Source organism: Cucurbitaria berberidis (genome assembly GCF_010015615.1).
Source record: "Cucurbitaria berberidis CBS 394.84 unplaced genomic scaffold K460scaffold_4, whole genome shotgun sequence".
Taxonomy (NCBI): domain Eukaryota; kingdom Fungi; phylum Ascomycota; class Dothideomycetes; order Pleosporales; family Cucurbitariaceae; genus Cucurbitaria; species Cucurbitaria berberidis.
In genome coordinates this window covers 1,686,747-1,707,137 of record NW_024468938.1, presented here as the reverse complement: position 1 = coordinate 1,707,137, position 20,391 = coordinate 1,686,747, and the positions used below count along the sequence as shown (strand labels likewise).

Here is a 20,391-nt window from a genome sequence, read left to right as displayed (position 1 = left end):
TATACAAAATGCAGTAGGAGGAATTGGTATAAAAGCATTTTTTAAGTGCTATAACTAGCACCTTAACATAGCATTATCGAGACCGAATGTATTACTACTTAAAGATTGTAGCAACGTAACTAGGTTTATTGCTTGGCAATTCTAAAAATAAAAGTACGCAATATACAGTAAGATATTAATAACGTAAGCCATTAATGACACATTAGGTCCCGTCTCCGCGAGTTGTGTACCTATATATATAAGATGATTCTCAGCCCCGCTATTCAACGTCTCTTATCTACTCCCCAGAGCTCTTACCCGCATCATGAACGGCATGGATGAAAGCACTGAGCGACTCAGCCTTCCATTGATTGGATCAGATGAAGAACCATCCAGGTCTCAGCAGACAGTTGAGCTCCAACTTCTATACGACCGCCCTGACATTTCAGCCGTGCCCTCTACCGATGACGCGAGTGCGCAGATGTCGAAGGAGGCGTCATTACCTGAAAGAAAACGTCCCAACGTCGTGTCAAGACTGTGCACATGGGTGCATCGGCGGTTGACACTTGTTCTAATGCTACTACTACCTTCGATTGGTAAGATTCCGACCTATTTCGACAGACCTAGACTCACACACATAGCCCTACTTTGTGCCATCGGCCACTATGGGTTCTTCCACTCCCTTGACAAAACCTTGACACAACATCGGCGGATCCGGCAGTCGCACGTCACTACGATATCGTTGGTCCTTACAACCGTCTTCAAGGCATGCATTGTTGGGGCCGTCGCATTGTCATTTGCACAGCATTTATGGCGTAACCTCCGCGAGGAGGCTCATACAATAGGTCGGATAGAGCAATTGTTCTCCCTACGATCTAATCCATTCGAGCTCACACGACTGCGAGCGTCTTGGGAAGCACCTTTACTATTCTCGATGGCTATTTTCACGTGGCTCATACCATTGGCCGTGATATACCCACCATCTGCTCTCACTGTATCCTTTCGGGCATACTCGACGAACAAGGATCTCTATGTGCCAGTTCTGTATCCTCTAAATCCTAGTTCCAACCTATCTGATGATATCGGACCGGCTAATCTCCGCTTGTACAATGTAGACCGGTCTGCACTTGATCACATGAGTATGACTTACACGTAGGTTGCTCACCTCCCTGTTCCGTATACACTTATTTACGCAATCAGACGGCCGAATGAATCTTTGTTCAGACCAGCCGAGTCGATTCTAATCTCGGGAAAGATACTGGATTTCCCCTCACCAGCCGGAGAAAACTCGTCCTACACTCTAGAATTCAGAGGCCCACAATTGGAGTGCGATGAGAAGACTATTGATAGTGATGACCCCGAAAAGTTTACTAAGAATCACTCACTTACACCGTTTACTATTAACTGGGTACCAACGAAAAACTTAACGATAACCCATTTGCAAGATCTGCGTTGGTACCCGCGTTCTGGCCAACCATGGACTGGAAATCGTACTGTCACGTATATGGGCACTGCAAACGTGCTAACATGCAAACCAGTCTCAGTACTATACAGTATGGACGTGTCATACCTGAAGGGTGTCCGTCAGATTGCTTATACCAAGCACGATCCGTATCCTCTTCGACCTAGAACATCCCTTAGATTTTCGAACCAGTCAAAACAAAGTTCCACAAGCTTGGGGACTCCCGATAATTCGGACCTCGTTCTCCCTAATCTTGAAGCTTGGAATAATCAGGTAAAGCAACATTTGGACATCTGGACTGAGTGGTCTCTAATGATCACTACGCTCCGGCCCTTGGAGTTCTCCTGCGAAAATGATGAATTCTTGAGTGATTCGGCAAGAATTACGCTACGAAACGGAACTGAAGTTTCCGGTATGAAGTTAAGGCCATGTTTGTGTCAAACGATATATAGTAAGTAATATCCATTCGCCTCGCCGTGGGGCTATGCTTACCACAGTTGTACAACCTTAGCTCCCTCCCTTCTTAGTAGATCGATTTTCAACAAACGACGGGATATTAACGATGTCCTCCGTAATAATATAGGTATATATGAAGCCCGCGATTTCAACCTCACCGAGCAGACCATGAATGAGTACATCGCCAACGTCACCATATCTGCGCTCACTCTGAAAATCGGAAAGAACAAAACCCAGGTAAACGTCACCGAATACCACACGACCTACGACTTTTCCGCACCCATCAATCTCATTTTACCCTACGCACTTTCTCTAGCAATTGGCATAGTGTTCGTGGCCATTGGGATCTGGTCTTGGTCGCAGAACGGAACTTCAGCATTTGATGGAGGCTTCCTGCAGGTCATGGCCACCACCGTCGGGCGGACGCAGATGGAGGATCTCGCTATAGCACACCAAACAAGTAATAATGGAGACTACAAATCCAAAGAGCTAATGGATCTGAGAGTCCGGTATGGGGAACTAGTAGATGCCGAAGGTGTAGGTACGGGGCTAGCGGCTTTTGGGACGATAGAGGAGACGAAGATGTTGAGGAAAGGCTGGCACTCGGGATAAATCCGATATGTTTCTTATGCATATCTAACAGTAAGTATAAAAGAGCCTATGCTAAGCACCGTTTATGTGTGTCGAAAATTCAATAAAGGTGTTACTTTTGCTTAAGAAGGCAATAGACTTCCTCAACGTTTATCATTTGTTACCACTCAGCATATAACTAAAATGCTCGCCATTGTGTCGAACTCGTGTCTGACACATCGCAGTGCGATATAGATTTATCAAACCCGACTCCCCGGCTTCATTTCTATAAGCTACGCAATCCTGCCACTCTACCAGTCAATTGCTAGTCTCCCGCCCTCATCGAAAACGGAAGTATCGAAATCCCTTTTGTGTAAGCTTCGAGCTTCTTCCAGCACGGCATGATCAGTCACATTAACATCCCCATCAACACTCCTTCTTTTGAACGGTTTAGTAAACTCGTTTGGCCAGTCCGGGCCACCTCGATACCACCAGCTCTTCCACCAGATAAGCGTATCAGGCACGCTAAGAAGATTCTCCCCAATCGCATCGATTCTCGTGGCTACGCGATTTTTCCCATTACCATCTTTCCACTTATGATCTGCGTCCATTTTCAGTCGTGGGAACTCTTTTTGCTGCCATATCCCCGCTTGTTTGACCTTCCCCGTCCGTCCTCGTCGTATGTTCCTGTCCATGACCGCGACTTTGCCGCCGCACATGAATGCCATGCTGTCGGACATCATTTGGAAGTATGTATACCGGATTTGGTTGCGTCGTCCTGGATACACGTCGTCTTGGATGATGCAGCGCATGGGGTTGTCAACGTTCTTGTTCCAGGTGAATTGCTTGTCGGCCCAGATGAACTGCAGGCGCACGTATCAGTTGACTATGCTGACATAGCTGAAGCAGAGAATATCAGAACACATACCCAAATCGTGGTCAGTTTGTGACGCGACACTGCGTTATGCTCTCTAGCATAGGCTTTTGCTCTCTCCGATAACCCAGATGTGTAGAATAAACATTCATCAATTTCTGGTCGGGCGACTGCATTCGCAACAAACCACTGTTGGCCGTCAGTCAACATTGACTAAACGTTGCGTTTATATCTCGACTCACATCAAGAGTGTATTTGCAAGGCTGGTCACACGGCACAAAATTAGGCAGCTTCTCTTTTCCTTCGCATGGATCCTGGCCTTCATAGGTCAACCGCGTGCTGCACGAGGTGACCTGGCGTTTGTCATAATTCGCACTGGACGCAGCTTCTGCGGTGCGTTCTCGATGGCGGATTTTGGGAGGCGTTGAAACAGTGGCCGTTGTATTTGCGACAGTAACCGAATCGGTCTGGTTGGGAGCTACCAGAGGGAGACTCAAAAACAGCTCTTCCTGAGCTTTCTGGTTCACTGCAACTTCGTGGGCTGACTGAAGCTTTTGCAAGATATCTATGGCTATCTTATTGCCCTGGGGTAGCTTCACATCTTCGCAGCACGCGAAAGAGAAGAAGGCGATGCACGAGAGAAGAACGAATTGTAAGAAGTTCGCCATTGTGATAGGAATCTGAGGTGACGAGAAGCAACTTGCTCTACATCAGCAAGTGCGGACTGGTCACACAAGATAATATCTCGCAAAAGGCTAGAGCAGACATAAGCAGGTCCCAAGATTCGTATCCGTTGCTAGCCCTACTCATACCACATCAACAACGTTATCGCTACCATTCGGTAACTTGAAAATACCAACTACTGCATATAGAACTTACTCCGAGAATTCAGGCGCTTGAGCCGATTACCTCGTATTGGGCGCACCGGTTGCACTTAGCGATATTACGGTGAACGAAAGAGGCATCAGGTCAGACACCGCGTGATAGTTCTCTGGCTTTCTTGAGGATTTGTCAATAATCTTCCCAGTGATGTAGGATTGGTGGCTTGATGAACTCTCACGCGATGTATGAGAACATGAGATTACAGGAGGCCTTATTTCAGCTGAAGAGGCAGGTGTATGGTTCTATCCACGCCATATTGACAAGGTACGGCCCTTGTTGTGGCGCATTGTGGCCGCCTGCGAAAAGCCGAGGCCCGGTCGGTGACAACGTGACTGGGACAGCACTGACGAAATCACATGAAAAATGAATCCATCGGCCACAGCAACTGGGATTGAGAACTCTCTAGCTACCGGGGACCTGAGTTTGGGGGCGGATAATAGTGCTTACCTAAAGTAAGCTGTCGTACCTTTGTCTCCATGGGGTGACACACCATACCGCGGGGCTTGTTCCCGAATTGGGAAGAGCAAGGTAAGCTAAACATACCACCTCTATGTTCAAGATACATGTAGAGAGTATAGACTAGACCGAGCCACGATTTCCTTTCCCACCAGAAACCTCGTTACATCCAAGCTCATGGTTTTACTTCCTCGCATCGTAGCAGCGGTGGTCGTCGCATATTCCTGTCTGCAGCCATCCTGTGCCTCTACAGTGACTGTCCGTCAGAATGGTGTCAAGCTCATGATTGTAGGAGATTCAATTTCTCATGGAGCTGAGGGCGACTGTACGTATGCCTCATGATCTTCTTTCCAGTTTGGTAGCTTTACTGATAATCACATTCAGATACGTGGCGATATAGGCTCTGGCAATGGCTGCGTGCAAACAATGTCAACTTCAATTTTGTTGGTCCCTGGCAAGGTACTTTCGAACCTGCGGAACCAGCTCCCCCTCAACCTCCTCTTCTCCAAGGGCAAGCAGAGCCAGTTACACCTGACCATGTCAAGGGAGGGTACGCCCTGGACATTGACCCTGCTTTCGACAAAGACCATTTCTGTCACTCGGGTCGCCAAGCAGCTCAAGTGAAGAACACTATTGCCGCACAAATCGCAACTTATCAACCTGACTATGTGCTAATTGAGCTCGGCTTCAATGACTTAGGTTGGTGGGTTAGTGGACCAGACGGGCTGCTAGTGGATATGAAGACTTTGATCGACAATGCCCGGGGTGCAAAGAATAATATCAAATTTGCAATTGCAAATGTACCACATCGCACGCGAATCAACGGGCGCCAGGACTTAATCGACAACACAAACAATTACAATGCTAAGCTGGCTTCAGCGATACAATCATGGAGTACCTCAAACTCGCCGATAAAGCTGGTAGGCTTTAATGAGAATTATAAATGTATGTTTTACTTAGTCCTCTGAATCATGTTACGTGCTGGACACATTTTACGGTTTTACCAGGCTCTTTGGCTAATCGTTGTAGGTGGGCCTGATAGTTGCCCAGCTGCATTTGATGGATTGCATCCAAACAGGCTCGGAGAATACGAGATTGCGCAAGCATTCTCGCGCGTACTCAATCGCGATTACGGATTTGGATCAAGCGCCCTCGATGTTCCCGCCAACATTCCACCTGCATCATGTCCTCCGCCAACCAACGTCAAGGCTACAACAGCTCCGTACGGTGTCACTGTCACCTGGGACCACGTATACGGCGCTCGTGGATATAATATCAAGAGCAAGAGAAGTAGTTTTGGGGACTGGTCCGAGACCTGGTATGCCATATCAACGAACAGATATAATCAGATCTGGGTTCTCGAGGGAGAGACATGGGAGTACCAGATTCGGACCACCTGCGGAGACGCCTCAAAGTCTGATTATTCGGGTGTCGCCTCGGCAGTTGTACACCAAACCGTGGCACCTGGACCAAAGAACGTTGTTGTCAACCCGACCCAAGATGGCTTTAGTGCCCGATGGGACCCACCGGATGGCGGCTTCAATATAAAGCTATATGAGGTGTTCACCTATGACATTGATGGGGGTTGTGTTTTCCTCCTGTCGAGGGGTATAAAGGGAAACTCAATTACAGTAAACGGCCTTACGAAGGGACATAGACATGTCATTGCAGTAAGCACCTGGACGGACCTGGGACCTGGATTCCCAGCAGTACCCTTTCAAGTTATTCCTGGCTCTGGAATGCCAGGAACGCCCCACGACCTGAAAGTGGCAACCAAAGACGGTGCCACCGTCATACTGAACTTTTCTGGCGGCGGGGGCGCCGCCGGTTACCATGCATGGACTCGAAACATTAACAATGCTTCTGACTTTTCGAAGGCAGACCTCACAACTGTCAACGAGCCTTGCATAGGTATCACCTTTCTTTTTCCAGGCGCTTGGAATTATGAGTTCTGCGTTACAGCGTTGAATGGTACGTGAACCGCAATGCAGATTACACGGGGCATTTACTGACCACGCGTCTAAATATTCAGGTAACCTAGAAAGTCCCAAATCGAATTGCGTAATTGCTTCCAAGGATATAACACCCGGTGTAGGTGATTGTCCAACCCCTGCTCGGCCTAATTGCGGCTGGGGAACACCCGGTAATGGTGGTGATGGCAGTGGTCAGCCAGGAGAGCCCGGAGGCGGCGGCGGCGGCGGAGGAGGAGGAGGAGGAGGAGGAGGCGGTGGTGGTGGGGGTAATAACGGGGGAAGTGGTGATGTCTACGTTGACCCTGCCATCTGGAGATCTCCAAACCCCCATGTTACCTGCTCCGCGCCGTGCAACTTCATCCTGCCCCCAAAGACTTTACCAACCCAAACGACCATTACACTACCACCCTACACTACCGACCTGGAAATTGTGTGGACCATCAGCGGTAAAACTACTCGATCTTTCAAAACCACCACGATCACTCTTCCACCAATTACTACGCAAACAATCTCGTTCTGGGATCAGTCATATCCTCCCGGCCCTGCCTTCACATTCAGCCCTGTCCCTCGCATTGGCCCACCACCAACTGCAATTCAAAACGACAAGAACCCCGAAGTCACACGTACAATTACTCCAGTTCCATACCCGACTGTGAAGCCTGAAGAGAACAGTGATGATGACCGTCATTATGGCGGACCACATCCACCCATCACGATCGACATTGGGCCTCCAGGCCCCATTTGCTCTGCAGGATGTGGCTCACCCTGTTTTGGTTGTGGCCCCGGTCTTAAGGGTCCCTGTATCCCCTTAATCAACTGTCCAAGGGGATCAGGTTTCCAAGACCCCCAGGACCCAGACAAAGACAACGACGATGACGATGACGATGACGACGATGACGGGCCTAAACCAATCTGCCCCTTTGGACCCCAAGAAGGGCTACCTGCTGTCAACCCGCGGAATCTTGGTCCGAATGACCAAGTTGATATTCACTACAACGGATATCCTGGCCCAAGCGATGAGGATCAGGCCAACCCGCCAGGAGGAGGCGTCCCGCCTCCTCAATCTTCAAGCAAGCCTCCATCGCCACCTACTCAATCTCCGAGCAAGCCCCCATCTACACCTTCTCCATCTCTAACTCCAACTCCAAGCAAGCCTCCAACTCCCCCGCCGGCCACTCAGCGTTTCTGGGTTTTCTATGTGAACTACATTACCGAAATTGAAAACGCATACGAGTGGCAGTTCTTCAGCATTCCCTTATCGACGACATCATGGAGTGTGTGCGATACCGAAAACGCTGTTCAATGTTCGGAGGCTAATACCTGTCGTCGAGCACCCGACGGCAAGTTGACAGAGCCACCGTGGCCAAATGGCAGATACACTGCAACCCGTGGACCTGCAGATGACTGCGTGTACCAAAGCGATGGGAAGGGACCAGGTACTCTTAACTGTCCGAACAAGTCCACGGTGACTTGTAAGCGGGCGGAGAATGCTCAGGAAATCAAATGTCCACCTATAACGTTTGCGGAAAATTTCTATGCCGTAGCGACCTGCGATTGGTGAGCTAGATGAATAAGGCGCGAGGAGAGGATTCGCTTGTAATTTATTTGATCTCGTATAATACTATGATCGTGACTGGAGTTGCGGAGGAGCTCACTACCAATATATGTTTTTCCTGCCACCGAACTTGTCAAACACAGCAGGGAAATCAGGGTCGTTCATTTGGAGTATCTTCTTCCTTACTGTTTCAAGCGACTCGCCGAAGAGGTTTTGGCCCCATTGCTCCCTGCCCGCTTGATCTGCGGTAGCAGCTCCGGACCCAATCCCGAAAAGTCTGTCCGATGGAGAGGCGAAAACAAGCTCGCGTGATCCTAGAGCTAGAAGCCAGTTTTGAAGATCCTCCGATTTCTTGCCCTCGAAGAACTTCTTCATGTTTGCTCGTGTGGCAATCATGAGGGCCTCTGTATCTAATTAGCGCATTCCGGGTTTCACAGGCGCAGATATGACGGCATCGTGGAAACTTGCGTACAGTGCACGCTGTAAAACGCACCTTTCTGCCATATTTTCTCGTCAAAACCCTTGACGTTGCTGCCCCAAGTCTTCTGTTCATCTGCACTCTTCGCAGCAAGAATTCGTTGAAGAACTTCCTGCATTGCATTAGCGATGGCATCAATTGGACCACCAGGGTCAATACCTTGTCTCCGAAGACCCGCGCCTTTTCAGCCATGATAGCATGTCCAACAGACTCGTATGTGGATCCTTCCATTCTGAATTGAGACTTGTACCATGGCGAAAGAAAACCCCCCTCTCTTTCCGTCTCTTTCCAGAAAAAGAATGGGGGCTCGTTGGCTTCTGTGGCTGCTGACATACTCCTTCGCATGCTGGCGTCGATATCAACCCTATCGTGAGCTTTAGCGTTGGAACGGCCTTTGGCAGCAGTAGTCGGTTTTGTTGAGGGTTTGGGCTTAGCGACGACTTTGCGTTTTGCCTTGGGCATAGTGGTATTTCTCTAGAAGCGTTGTCCGGGAGCCCTGAAAGTGATATAAAGTAAGGATGCGCGAGGTTGAAATCAGGTAGCCTACTTCCAGGGTGCAGCTAATATACATATGCCGCTTACCTAGGCTCGAGACTCACATGATTGGTGTAGCCCCGAGCCCTGCTGCCTTATACGGCGCTAGACTCGACTTGTAAGCACGGCATGGAACCAAAGGAGGCTGTGTACACATTAATCGCCTGCCTACTTGAGAGCTATTGTTGCCGTATTAGTCAGACAGATTGTTCCTATAGGTTGACTGGCTCGATCAATTTGGAGTCTACGCGCATACTCTCCTTCGTTCATTCCCCTACAGTGTAATAGAGATCGAGTTGGTAGCTTTCGGTGTTGTTGCCTCGGACAAGAGGAGTGTGGCGCAAAGGCTCCGGCGGCAAGTCAGCTTTTAGCGTCAAGGACCTCGCTTATCTACAATTGGTCAACGTGAATGGTCCACCAAGAAGGCAAGCTTCCGTTAACCAATAACAACTAATACTACAGGTCACTTAGCAATAGGTGTATGTGTAGAACGCTCGGTATAAAGGCTGCCACTATTATTATCCGCCTTGTTAGTCCTGATAGCGCTGGATTTCGAATATCCGGCTAGGCAAGAATTTGTAAAGCTGCAAGTCACGAGCCCCGACGTGCTTGCGGAGTAGTCATCTAAATCGCCTTTTATCGCGTATATGATTCTTATTAGTAGATAACTAAATTGAGAAGCGCCGAAATGTGACAGAGAGCAGTTATTCGGTTCCAATGAATCAGCTGTGCTTAAGTCTCGCAAGCGATCGGGATCAGGATAGAATTCAACAAATCAACGATCCAAGTGTCTAAGTCTTAGAAGTAATACTTTACACTGGGTAGCACTAAGTGGAGACTATGCTTAGATAGCAGGTGATGTATTGTCTCTTACAGGCTCACGATAGTATGTGCCTAGAAGGATGCGCTATACATTAGTCGATCCTGAATCAAACACCGTAGGTATCTGGGGTCGAATATTATTTTGTCGAGTCTGTAGGCCTTGAGTACTGTAGCAGCACATAGTAGCGCTCTAGCCGCCCCTCGACCATCTACGAGGTACTGCAACTTTAGCATCGTGGCGCAACCTACAACAAGGCGACTTGGTGACTGTCCTGCATGGAGGCACGGTGCCCCATGTGCTAAGGCTTCAAAGGAAGCGTATTTCTCGTATGTGGGCGATTGTTACGTGCATGATATTATGAACAGGCAGGTGTATGGTATGCTCGCGGACGAAGGAGTCAAGCCGGGTGTGTTCGAGCTGCATTAGCTTTGGGCATTCGACATAGCACGCCTTTCTGACAAGTAGTAGCAGCCTGGATAGACGCTTGGATGCAGCTTTCGTGGGGCCGGGCGGTGTTGTCAAAGATAAATCGTGCATATGTCCATGGATGGTGGTCAAGCGCGTTGCCTGATGCGGTAGCTCAGGCGGAGCTTGGCCTTCGTCATGTGCAAATCCAAAGTGGACCAGCCGCGATATGCACCCCATGAGACGTAGGACTCACCATGCCTCGTGCACCCACCCCATTCTTCGCGCTCACACCTCATTCTTGGTGCTGCTCATGCCCTAGGCCGTCTCTGCCAGTCATGGAGACTCCACAGTTAGTCACCCGTCCATGGTGCGCATGCAGCGAGGTGGAGCCCGGTCAAGTGCGTGAAGAGCAGCGGCCGCGTGAGGTAGAAGCATAAAACAAGACCAACAGTCGTCCGAGGCCTTGCTTCCGCCCACTTGCTTCCCTTCACCCTCGAAGTGCACTCCTTCCGTTTTGTTCTGTTCTCTGCCGACTTGGGTGGAGATCTCGTTCGTGAAGATTCAGCATCCATGGTCAACCTCCTTGTCACCCCATGGCGGAAAGCAGACGCATCGGCAAAAGAGACACACACCGCGCCAGCCGCCTCGACAGATGAGAAGAGAACCCAACAGCCGCGCAGATGGAACTTAGGAATCCTGAGCGACCCACAGACGGATGAGGTGCCTGGTAAGAAAGACCATCTGGTAGAGTCCCCAACACGCGCGCCAGAACTAACCTCGACTTCTTCTTCTCCTAGGCTCTGTCATCCTCCTCTCTCGAACCCACAACCGCAACGAACCGCTGGGACTGCAACACGCGCACGCACGAACCTCTGCCTCATCCCTACCCTCTGTTTACGGTTCCACAAGAAGCGCCTCTCGTGGCTCCCCCCAGCCGTCACGCTCGCATTCCCGCGTCCCCGATCCCGATAAGAAGCGCACCAAAGATGGGAGGTTTATTCTAGACCCGCAGCCTGAAGAGTCCGCCAATGACCCCCTCAATTGGCGGCAGGTGCGCCGCGATCTCGCCCTGGTCTCACTCGGCTTCTACTGCATGATCGGCGGGGGCATGACACCGCTACTAGCTGCGGGCTTTAACGATGTGGCGAAGACGTATCACGTGAGCATCCCACAGGTCGCGTTGACGACTGGATTGTATATGCTGGGCTTGGGGCTAGGGAGCGTTGTCGCGTCGCCCACGGCTATACTTTGGGGCAAACGACCCGTCTACTTGGGCGCTATCATCCTCTTCACGCTCTCGTCCATCTGGTGCGCCGTGTCGCCCAACTACGCCTCGCTGGTTGTTGCTCGCATCGTTCAGGGCTTCGCAGTTTCACCCGTCGAATGTCTACCGAGTGCTACTATTGCCGAGATCTTCTTCCTTCACGAGCGGGCATACCGCCTTGGCATCTACACGCTGCTCTTGCTGGGCGGGAAGAACCTCATCCCTCTAGTCAGCGCCGTTATAGTTCAGTCGCTAGGCTGGAGATGGGTCTTTTGGATCACGGCCATAGTGGTTGGGTTTTGCTTCTTCCTCATATTCTTCTTTGTACCCGAGACGTTCTGGGATAGAACGCCCAGTCCACACAAGCATCACCACCTCCATTTCCACCTCCCCTCACGGCATGCGAAGAAGTCAACAGACGCCCTAGAGGCGCAGACACAAGTCCCCAACCGGGCGACGTCGATGCCTATATCCCCATTAGAGCATGCTACCAAGCGTACAAAACCCGCCCATGTTGGTTTTGCCGACGATCAAGAGACTAGTGCGACTGTTTCTCGACGTGTCGACCTCGCTGATGTAGAGCGAGATGCGCGTGGCTATCCCACTTCTGGATCGGGTATCAGTGTTCATTCCACCCCGGCAGAAACGACACGACACGACTACTTCCCTTCGACGACCCACAACGTCGCTCCAGATCCAGAGAAAGCAGACAGTCGCCCTGACAGCCGAAACCCGTCTTCCATGCCAGAAGACCCGCAAGCCGGTGCCGACCACGTCTCTGATCAATTTTCCATTCACTACACCGACTACTACCGCTGCGCCCCACCAAAGTCCTACCGTCAATCCCTCAAACCCTGGAATGGCCGCCTCGTAAAGGACAAATGGTTCCGCGTCATGATCCGACCTTTCATTCTGTTCGCCTACCCAGCCGTACTCTGGTCATCACTTGTCTATTCGCTTGCAGTGGGCTGGCTGATCGTGCTCTCCGAGTCTGTTTCGCATATCTATAGGGACGAATCATATCATTTCACCCCTCTCCAAGTTGGCCTCGTTTACATATCGCCATTTGTTGGTGGCGTGCTGGGTACAGCTGTTGCGGGCAAGGTTTCAGACCTAGTGGTGCGCTTCATGGCGCGCAAGAACGATGGTGTGTATGAGCCAGAATTCCGGCTGTTGATGGCGGTGCCGATTACGATCAGTACGGTAATTGGGTTAATGGGGTTCGGCTGGAGTGCTGAAGAAAGAGATCGATGGATCATACCTACAGTGTTCTTCGGCGTGATTAGTTTTGGGTGCTCGCTTGCCAGCACGACTGCGATTACGTTCGTGGTCGACAGTTATCGAGTCTATGCCGGGGAGGCGCTTGTGACGCTGAACTTTTCCAAGAGTAAGTCTTAACCAATCCTCGTTCGCTGCTTCCATTGCTAATACGAATTAGACGTCTTCCATGGCTTCGTCTTTTCGCTATTTTTCCCGCATTGGCTCGAGTCTAGTGGATCTAAGAACACATTCCTCGCACTTGGAGGCATTCAGCTAGCGTGTATGTTGCTCTCCATACCCATGTATGTCTATGGGAAGCGGGCGCGCATGTGGACTGTGCGAATGAACTTTATGGAAAAATTCTAAACATGAGCGAGGGACACGTGCGAATAGTACATTGCTTGCGCATTTACATCCCCGTTACAGATGTCAATTTAAGATTGTTTGCAAGTCATACTCAAAATGCTAACCTAATTTTAACTCCCCTTTTCCATTTGCTACGATACGTCCTGTTGGCCGATCGTGCCACATTTTCCACGCTTCCGCACGGTCTATCTTACCTGAAGCCTCGAGTGCGAAAACTCCTGTGACGAACGTAGTGAAAATGGGCCGCTCACTAGGCTGCAGACGATGCTGAGCAGCCGGTATGAGGCTTCGTTGTGCGATAAGGTTACTGAAGGTAGTGAAGTGTCAGTGGTCTAAAGATCTGGGATATAAAGCTGACGAAAGGAGCACTACAAAACTCACGTATTTGGATCTGCTCGGATAATGATGCTCATACTCTGCACAACGGCTTCGGCCGGCGCGACAAAATCGGCAGTGAGATCAATAATACCACTCGCGCCGGATTCAGAAATGACCAGAGAAGCCTTTTCGTCGCTCCACCAGCCCCCGGCCGTATCTCTCTCATCCATTGCGACAACCGTCTTGACAGGCTGCTCGAACAGCGACACGTCGCGCGACGTCTGCGCGGATGCCGCAAACCCACTGTCAACGAGCCGCACCGCCGACGTATCACGATTTGATGGGTTCCATTCCACGCGATGAATTCTCAGACTCCACCCAGGCCATCTCTTCACAGGCGGAATCAACGTCGTATGTACCTCCAAGGCCCGATTCTTCCAAGGCTTCCAGCAACCCATCAACGTCGGTAGCGTATCCACTCCCATATTTACTTCCCCTCTTCTCACATTATATGGGTCCCATGAAACCTTCCACGTATCCTCCCCGTCATCAAAGCACACCGCGAGCGATGAGTCCGGCGCCATTTGCTCGAGGAACGGGCCGCAAGGTACGCTGAATGCGAAGGCAGACGAGTAGGCGATTTTGCCGTATTTTGCTTCGCGGGCTTTGAACTTTTTAGTGGTAGATTGGCCCAAGGAAAGAAGGAAGGTATGCTCGCGCGTATTGCACATGATGTGGTGCGGCGGCCATAGGACTTTGACATCGGGTATCTTCCCCTCCGACTCAATAACCTCCAGGGGGTGCGGGAGTTCGTCGCTAACCCAAAATGGGTGCGACTCCTCTAAACCTATTACTAAGAATGATTTGAGACACCAGTATACTGACTGAGGGGAGTTGTAGTCCTCGGCGAGGTACATGTTTGGATACGCATATCCTATATTCAGCGTCCCGTCTGTGTTGAAGATTTGAGGTTGATGCGCCCACCATCTCAGATGTCTTAATAGTAGACCTTTGACTGTTCCGATATCGTCGACTGGAGAGGGCAAATCGACGCCAGCAAGTGCAGCGGCGGCCCAGAACGCAGCGAATGCGACGCGGTATGTAAGGCTGCGACCAAACGGTATCGCAGCTCCGTTGGGGGCGAAGTAGCGCCAGTAGTCCTTCGCGAAGTCTCGCGCTTGTGATTTGTACTTCTCTGTTCGTTCGGCATCGTAGTCGGGTGCAAAGCGCACAAAGAGTAGTTGCGCGAACTGGATGGCGAAGCTGCCAGAGTAGTAGTCTGCTTGCTTTCTATCCTCACACCACATGCCGTCGCTACTCCACCCGTCTGAGATATAGAATGTATCGAGCGTCTTCAGCGATTCATCAATATAACTTTTTACTTCGCAAAGTGGCACTCCTAGAGTTTGGACTAATGCCAGATTGACCAGAACACGGAACCACAGCCAGTTACTCTGCGGCATTTTATGATTGTTGATTTGACGGAGCCACGCGACCAGGTTTCCACGCGCTTTTTCGTTGTTTGAGAGACTAAAAGCGTCAGGATTCGCGAGTAGTGCGTAGGCGATCGATTCCATCTCTACCATTCTTTGATCGAAACTAAAAACATCGCCCCAGTACTCTGGCGACTCGGGGCTTGTGCCAGCTTTCAAACCCGCAATCCATGTCTCGAGCCGAATATTCTTTGAAATTGGTTTGCGGTCACAGGCTTGCGCGTTGAGACGGAGTAGATCAGCAACAACCCATAGAGGGCGGGCGAACCCTTCGAGCTGTGCAGCTGTTTCGCTGAAGCCGGCACCCGTCGATGTTGCGATCTTGATTCGAGCACTGTATAGTGACTTATATTGGTTAAGAGGTTGCACGAGGGCAAAGGCTGCGCGAATGACATCTGAGCGTGTGCGGAAAGGGTTATCCGAGAATCCTGGAAGTGGTGCCATGATGGAAGTGATCAACACAGAGGAAGGATTGGGCGATGGGATGATGAATTGAAGCTCGAAGAAGCTCGAGAATGGTTGGGGCATTAGCTCGCTTTATACTCGCGTCCGCGCTTCAGGCCATCACGTGGCGTTGCTTGCCTTCCTCATGTTCTAGCGTTTCTAGTTTCAATGCACTACAAGTGGAGTTTTCCAACTAACAAAGTAACCTGCAGTCTATTGCTCTCACTCAAGCCTAGTCTTTGCCCTAGTACCTCGGAAATTAATTAAGCTACCAGGTGCAACACTCAAACCCTCGCCTGCTTCGCCTCCCGCGCCTCTTTCTCATTCATGACCTCCACATGCACAGCATCCGCCTTCTGCAGCTCATCCTCGTCCATACTTGCATTGATATCAAACTTCTTCATCTTCTCTTCCCTTCGCCACAGGTACTGCCCAACCATGAACAAAATCCAGTAGCAGAGAATGAAAACGATATTTACTGTATAGCCTTTTGTCCACCGGGGGGCTTCAAGAATGGGAAAAACCGTGATGGGGTAAAAGCTGAAGAAGGCCCAGCCAATGGTCATCATAGCGCCGGTAGTGAATGAGCGTGCTTCGTTGTCGTCTTTCATCATAATGTTCACCCAGGGAAAGAGAATAGGTGTAACACAAGATGTCAGGCCGAGGAGGTAGTAACAGAGAACTAGACGTGTTAACTTGACCCTGATGGGATTCAGTGAACTTACAGTGTAAACTAAGCGGTATGTACCACACCCGCAAGCACACGTTTGCGAACAACAGTACCGCAGTAACGCAGGAGAACACGATCCACATCGGATAGATCATGACCAGGCTGGTAATCAAGATACCAAAAACGATGGCCAGGCCCTGAACACCTGTTGGGATGAGGTTGATTTCCTCAATACTGTAGGTGCCGTGTAAATCCGCCTCCCTCTTGAGCCAGGCCTGCATTTGCCCCGAAATATATGAAGTGCATTGGAAGAAGACGTAGATCAAAACCGCGATGTAAAAATGCCAATGCGTGAACACGCGCTTGAGCATGCGCTTCCCAATCTTACCACTCTGCTTGGTTCCCTGGCTCTGCATGCGAGCAACGGCAAGCTTGCGCTCGTCTTCTGTCAGCCACCAGACTCTGGGGCTAGTGGGTAGACCAGGGTAGAGAAAGTAGCCAGCGATCCCAATAGGCAGGCTGATTGATCCATCTATGATGAACAACCACCTCCAGCCAGACATGCCGTGGACGCCATTCAAGCCCTTATGAGCTGCCGCTTGTAGATAGCCACTAAACATGGCACCAGCATTGCTGGAGACGTACCAGACACCAGCTCGCTTGAAAATTTCGTCGGCACGATACCAGGACGTCAGGATATAGATGGAACCGGTAGAGGCTGGAGTTTCCAGAACGCCGAGCAGAAAGCGGAGACCATAGATCTGTGAGACACTACTAAGTCGAGATTGTGTGAAAGTCAAAATGGACCAGAGAACCTCCATGGTGGGGACGTAGTAGCGCGCGAGCTTAGGGCGGGAGATGATCATCATGCTGGGGATCTCAAAGATGAGGTACCCTGAAAGTAGTGACATGATTAGCACTTTTTGAAATAGAGAATACGGAAACTACCGAAAACATGCTGAGGAGTGTTTTAGAATAAAAACGCTAATTACTTACTATCTTTATATTAGCTAAAGCATTCAAAAAGTATTCTTCACTCACCCAATATTGTAGAAGGTACCAAAAAGGGAGTATTCGTTGCCCTTGATCTTCAGTTCTTCTCGCATGCCAGACCAGTAGGCTGTGGTCAGAGCGTTCTGGTCGAGCCACTTGATGTAAAAGCAAAGGCAGCAGAGGGTGAGCAGGATGCAGTCGAGTTTGCGCACCAGCTTCTTCTCCTCTGGCGAGTAGTGACTGGGGTACCACTTGATTGTACGTTAGTGAATTCCTCCTGACTTTCGTAAGAGTGCTCACATCGAACATATACATCCAGGCTGTCCAGAGAGACCGTTTGGGCTTCTCGGTGGCGGAGCTCACGACGACCTCTTTACCATTAACCACAACAACAGGATTCCGCGCATTATCGGTGGGTGCGACCTGTATCTCATCCTGGATGGGCGGCATATTGAATGATGTCGAAAACCACCGAAAATGTCGCAGAAGTGGGCGTAAGCTGCTATGCAGGGTAAAGACAGTAGCATGCGCACCCGCGCTTGCTTAAGTATCCATCGCATGCAACCAGCTTCCCCGGGTTCTCCATACCGACAGGAAGTGATCGTTTCGACGCGGTATCATCGCCTGTTCAACCCCAATCTTGCAAAACCCCGCGCGGTCCCATGGGGAAAGGATCAGGGGCCCACTCTGCCGAGCCAATCGCAAGGGTGTGTGCATTTGGGTCGGATCCTTGGCTTCGGGCTCCGGAGGAATGCCAGCAGCACAACCACCCCGAGGGCAACGATGCAAACTGTCTCGGAGCAGCTTGGGGCTTAGCCTCCGGTAGTACTTGAAGGTTCCAGGGCTCGATATAATGAAATCACATTGCTAATACTCCCTCTGCGAAGCCTTTGTATTTCTCATTTCTACAATTCACGATGGATAACGCGTCGCAAAACATTGATATCTATCTTCCAGAGGGTCTTTGTAACAAGGAAGAGGTCGCCGGCTCCAATCCGTTGATCCCAGGACAGCAGAATTTAGCCAACGAAGGTCTATACTTCATCACCACTAAAGAGGGAGAACTGATGGGTGTACCACCGAACAAGGAGCACGAGATTCGATTTAAGCCGGTGCAAGGAGCAGGGAACGAGCAGTTACGGTGCCCTGAAGCAGCTCAATCGACTCTGACTGCCGAGCATGAGATCCCAAAATGTAGCGAGGAGCATTCATTGGTCTCATGCAGAAAGGAAAACGCATTACAAACGCCATGTGGGCAATCGCAGCCACTTCTATTCAATCAAACAGTCCCAGGACTGAGGTCAGAGTCCTCCACCAGCAGCTTGGGAGGGGACATATCTGAGCAAAATACGACGCCTCTCACCAGCAGCCCACCATCCGAATGCGGCGTCAACGAACTGAATACAGACATTTTCTCTTCCAAAATCTCGATTGTTGATCAAGTTTCTGAACTCTTTGCTGAAAATATTATCGCAAAAGCGCTTCAAACCGCACAATTTGCTCTTCAGGCACTTCCTGCCGCATTTCCCGAAATTGTACCCCAAGAACTCGGCCAAGATGGGAGTTACAGCTTGCGAGAGGCAGACTTTTGGACATGTGGTTTCTTCCCTGGCACACTGTACGCTATTTTGGAGAGACTGATCAAGTATCCGCAAAGCGTGCAGCTTCCAAGGTCAATCAGCCTTCAGCACTTACGCGATCAGCTAACAACACTGTGTCGCACATGGAGCGAACCCATTAGAGGGATGGATGGTCGAACCGACACTCACGATATTGGATTCATCATCATGCCTTCTCTCCGCGCGGATTGGGAACTGTTCAGTAACCCGCGGAGCCTACAATCTATTGTCAAGGCTGCAAGAAGTCTGGCAACCAGATACGTTGCTTCGGCCAAGGCCATACGAAGCTGGGACCTGCTAAAAAAGAATGACATTGAGATTTTGGATCAAGAAGACAACATGATCGTCATTATCGATAGCATGTGCAATCTCGACCTTATATTCTACGCAGCGCACCATGCGCAAGATCCAACCCTATCCGACATAGCCACAGCACATGCAGTAACACTGTTGCAGTCGCATCTGCGCAAAGAGCCGGTATTATCTTCTTCAAAAGATGCATACAGAGGCCAATGGTACTCGTCGTGCCATGTAGCGAATATTGATCCCAAAACCGGTGATCTGAAGCGACGTTTGACAGCCCAAGGATATGACCACGATTCAACATGGTCGCGAGGGCAAGCATGGGGAATATTGGGGTATGCCGAGACGTATGTGTGGACAAGAGACCGCCGATTCCTAGAGGCATCATGTGGACTAGCAGAGTACTTCTTGCATCGTCTTGAGAACGCGCCGCCGTGCGTGACGAAGGGCCGGAAGGTACCGCTGTGGGACTTCGATGCACCCATTGAAGATGAAGAGAACCCTCTGCGAGATTCATCCGCAGGTGTAATTGCCGCCAACGGTATGCTCATTCTTTCCCAGACACTGGCCAGCATCGACCAGATCAGTCTGTCATCGCGGTTCCGCAAAGCAGCAATGTCCATTATACAAGATACACTGAGCTTTGCATTGGCACCTGAGAAGGCCCAGCTAGTTTCAGGCCCATACCAGCATATCGGAACGGAACAGGTACTTGCGGGATGTCGCTATGATGGTATGTTGAAGTTTGGCACAGCGAATAACAACGCTACCGCGAGGAAACGATACTCGAATCATGGACTAGTGTATGGCGACTATTATTTAGTTGAATTTGGGAACCGGTTGTTGCGCATGGGTTTGCATTAAACAGCTGGATTAGCAAAAGTTAACTCTACACACCTGACCCAATGAGCCTAAGGAGGAAGAGCAACCTCACACTATTTGGACAGTCAGGAGCAATGATCTTGTTAGACTTTACTGCTCTTAATGTACCACAAGTAGTCAGGAGTGTATTCCTACAAACCCTTCCCCTACGTCCTTCAATGAACTAAGTTAGTGATGTGGTGGATATAGACCCTCAAGAGGCCCTTGAGGTTCTGGCCAAGGCAGGTCCGAAAATTTGATGCTAGGGTGGGCAAGGAGGTGGGCAAGGAGGGGAGGAATTTGTTGTACTATCGTATAGAAGTGCAGAAGACAGAAGATGGAGACTACAG

The 20,391-nt window shown here is 50.2% G+C and overlaps 9 protein-coding genes across 9 annotated transcripts; 5 read left to right on the top strand and 4 right to left on the bottom strand.

Moving 5' to 3' along the window:
* Positions 1 to 304: 304 nt before the first annotated feature.
* On the top strand, positions 305 to 2,509 carry K460DRAFT_407592 (uncharacterized protein; the record flags this gene model as incomplete). The annotated part of the gene is made up of 4 exons (XM_040937087.1): positions 305 to 575; positions 621 to 1,131; positions 1,180 to 1,853; positions 2,025 to 2,509. 4 exons carry the CDS (start codon positions 305 to 307, stop codon positions 2,507 to 2,509), a joined length of 1,941 nt encoding a protein of 646 aa, XP_040785792.1.
* Positions 2,510 to 2,596: 87 nt separating this feature from the next.
* On the bottom strand, positions 2,597 to 4,057 carry K460DRAFT_396587 (uncharacterized protein). Its single transcript, XM_040936108.1, has 3 exons — positions 3,584 to 4,057; positions 3,396 to 3,530; positions 2,597 to 3,330 (listed from the first exon to the last, which is right to left on the bottom strand). Exons 1-3 carry the CDS (start codon positions 4,007 to 4,009, stop codon positions 2,779 to 2,781), a joined length of 1,113 nt encoding a protein of 370 aa, XP_040785791.1. The 5' UTR covers positions 4,010 to 4,057; the 3' UTR covers positions 2,597 to 2,778.
* A 799-nt stretch (positions 4,058 to 4,856) lies between these two features.
* K460DRAFT_290338 (SGNH hydrolase) lies at positions 4,857 to 6,658 on the top strand (the record flags this gene model as incomplete). Its single annotated transcript, XM_040929194.1, has 3 exons — positions 4,857 to 5,004; positions 5,064 to 5,624; positions 5,709 to 6,658. 3 exons carry the CDS (start codon positions 4,857 to 4,859, stop codon positions 6,656 to 6,658), a joined length of 1,659 nt encoding a protein of 552 aa, XP_040785790.1.
* On the top strand, positions 6,438 to 8,271 carry K460DRAFT_141478 (uncharacterized protein). The gene has a single exon (XM_040926752.1). The coding sequence runs from the start codon at positions 6,648 to 6,650 to the stop codon at positions 8,211 to 8,213; it is 1,566 nt and encodes a 521-aa protein (XP_040785789.1). The 5' UTR covers positions 6,438 to 6,647; the 3' UTR covers positions 8,214 to 8,271.
* A 35-nt stretch (positions 8,272 to 8,306) lies between these two features.
* K460DRAFT_378421 (DUF1768-domain-containing protein) lies at positions 8,307 to 9,147 on the bottom strand (the record flags this gene model as incomplete). The annotated part of the gene is made up of 3 exons (XM_040935072.1): positions 8,307 to 8,611; positions 8,701 to 8,797; positions 8,845 to 9,147. The coding sequence occupies 3 exons, from the start codon at positions 9,145 to 9,147 to the stop codon at positions 8,307 to 8,309; spliced, it is 705 nt and encodes a 234-aa protein (XP_040785788.1).
* Positions 9,148 to 10,709: 1,562 nt separating this feature from the next.
* K460DRAFT_418328 (MFS general substrate transporter) lies at positions 10,710 to 13,460 on the top strand. The gene is made up of 3 exons (XM_040937939.1): positions 10,710 to 11,177; positions 11,248 to 13,101; positions 13,153 to 13,460. The coding sequence occupies exons 1-3, from the start codon at positions 11,021 to 11,023 to the stop codon at positions 13,338 to 13,340; spliced, it is 2,199 nt and encodes a 732-aa protein (XP_040785787.1). The 5' UTR covers positions 10,710 to 11,020; the 3' UTR covers positions 13,341 to 13,460.
* On the bottom strand, positions 13,440 to 15,595 carry K460DRAFT_387361 (uncharacterized protein; the record flags this gene model as incomplete). The annotated part of the gene is made up of 2 exons (XM_040935640.1): positions 13,440 to 13,647; positions 13,722 to 15,595. 2 exons carry the CDS (start codon positions 15,593 to 15,595, stop codon positions 13,440 to 13,442), a joined length of 2,082 nt encoding a protein of 693 aa, XP_040785786.1.
* A 152-nt stretch (positions 15,596 to 15,747) lies between these two features.
* K460DRAFT_341116 (MFS general substrate transporter) lies at positions 15,748 to 17,883 on the bottom strand. The gene is made up of 5 exons (XM_040931140.1): positions 17,559 to 17,883; positions 17,307 to 17,509; positions 17,205 to 17,209; positions 16,321 to 17,160; positions 15,748 to 16,277 (listed from the first exon to the last, which is right to left on the bottom strand). Exons 1-5 carry the CDS (start codon positions 17,706 to 17,708, stop codon positions 15,880 to 15,882), a joined length of 1,596 nt encoding a protein of 531 aa, XP_040785785.1. The 5' UTR covers positions 17,709 to 17,883; the 3' UTR covers positions 15,748 to 15,879.
* Positions 17,884 to 18,325: 442 nt separating this feature from the next.
* K460DRAFT_287466 (glycoside hydrolase family 88 protein) lies at positions 18,326 to 20,044 on the top strand (the record flags this gene model as incomplete). The annotated part of the gene is made up of 1 exon (XM_040928968.1): positions 18,326 to 20,044. One exon carries the CDS (start codon positions 18,326 to 18,328, stop codon positions 20,042 to 20,044), a length of 1,719 nt encoding a protein of 572 aa, XP_040785784.1.
* Positions 20,045 to 20,391: the final 347 nt, after the last annotated feature.

Bases quoted from the DNA above. Each gene is read 5' to 3' on its own strand.
- K460DRAFT_396587 (XM_040936108.1), bottom strand. From the start codon at position 4,009: ATGGCGAACTTCTTACAATTCGTTCTTCTCTCGTGCATCGCCTTCTTC. The intron at 3,531-3,583 runs GTGAGTCGAGAT...GACGGCCAACAG, and splicing joins CTTGCAAATACACTCTTGAT to TGGTTTGTTGCGAATGCAGT. The intron at 3,331-3,395 runs GTATGTGTTCTG...GTGCGCCTGCAG, and splicing joins ACAAACTGACCACGATTTGG to TTCATCTGGGCCGACAAGCA.
- K460DRAFT_141478 (XM_040926752.1), top strand. From the start codon at position 6,648: ATGGTACGTGAACCGCAATGCAGATTACACGGGGCATTTACTGACCAC.
- K460DRAFT_418328 (XM_040937939.1), top strand. From the start codon at position 11,021: ATGGTCAACCTCCTTGTCACCCCATGGCGGAAAGCAGACGCATCGGCA. The intron at 11,178-11,247 runs GTAAGAAAGACC...TTCTTCTCCTAG, and splicing joins ACAGACGGATGAGGTGCCTG to GCTCTGTCATCCTCCTCTCT. The intron at 13,102-13,152 runs GTAAGTCTTAAC...AATACGAATTAG, and splicing joins GACGCTGAACTTTTCCAAGA to ACGTCTTCCATGGCTTCGTC.
- K460DRAFT_341116 (XM_040931140.1), bottom strand. From the start codon at position 17,708: ATGCCGCCCATCCAGGATGAGATACAGGTCGCACCCACCGATAATGCG. The intron at 17,510-17,558 runs GTGAGCACTCTT...CGTACAATCAAG, and splicing joins CCTGGATGTATATGTTCGAT to TGGTACCCCAGTCACTACTC. The intron at 16,278-16,320 runs GTAAGTTCACTG...TAACACGTCTAG, and splicing joins CATACCGCTTAGTTTACACT to TTCTCTGTTACTACCTCCTC.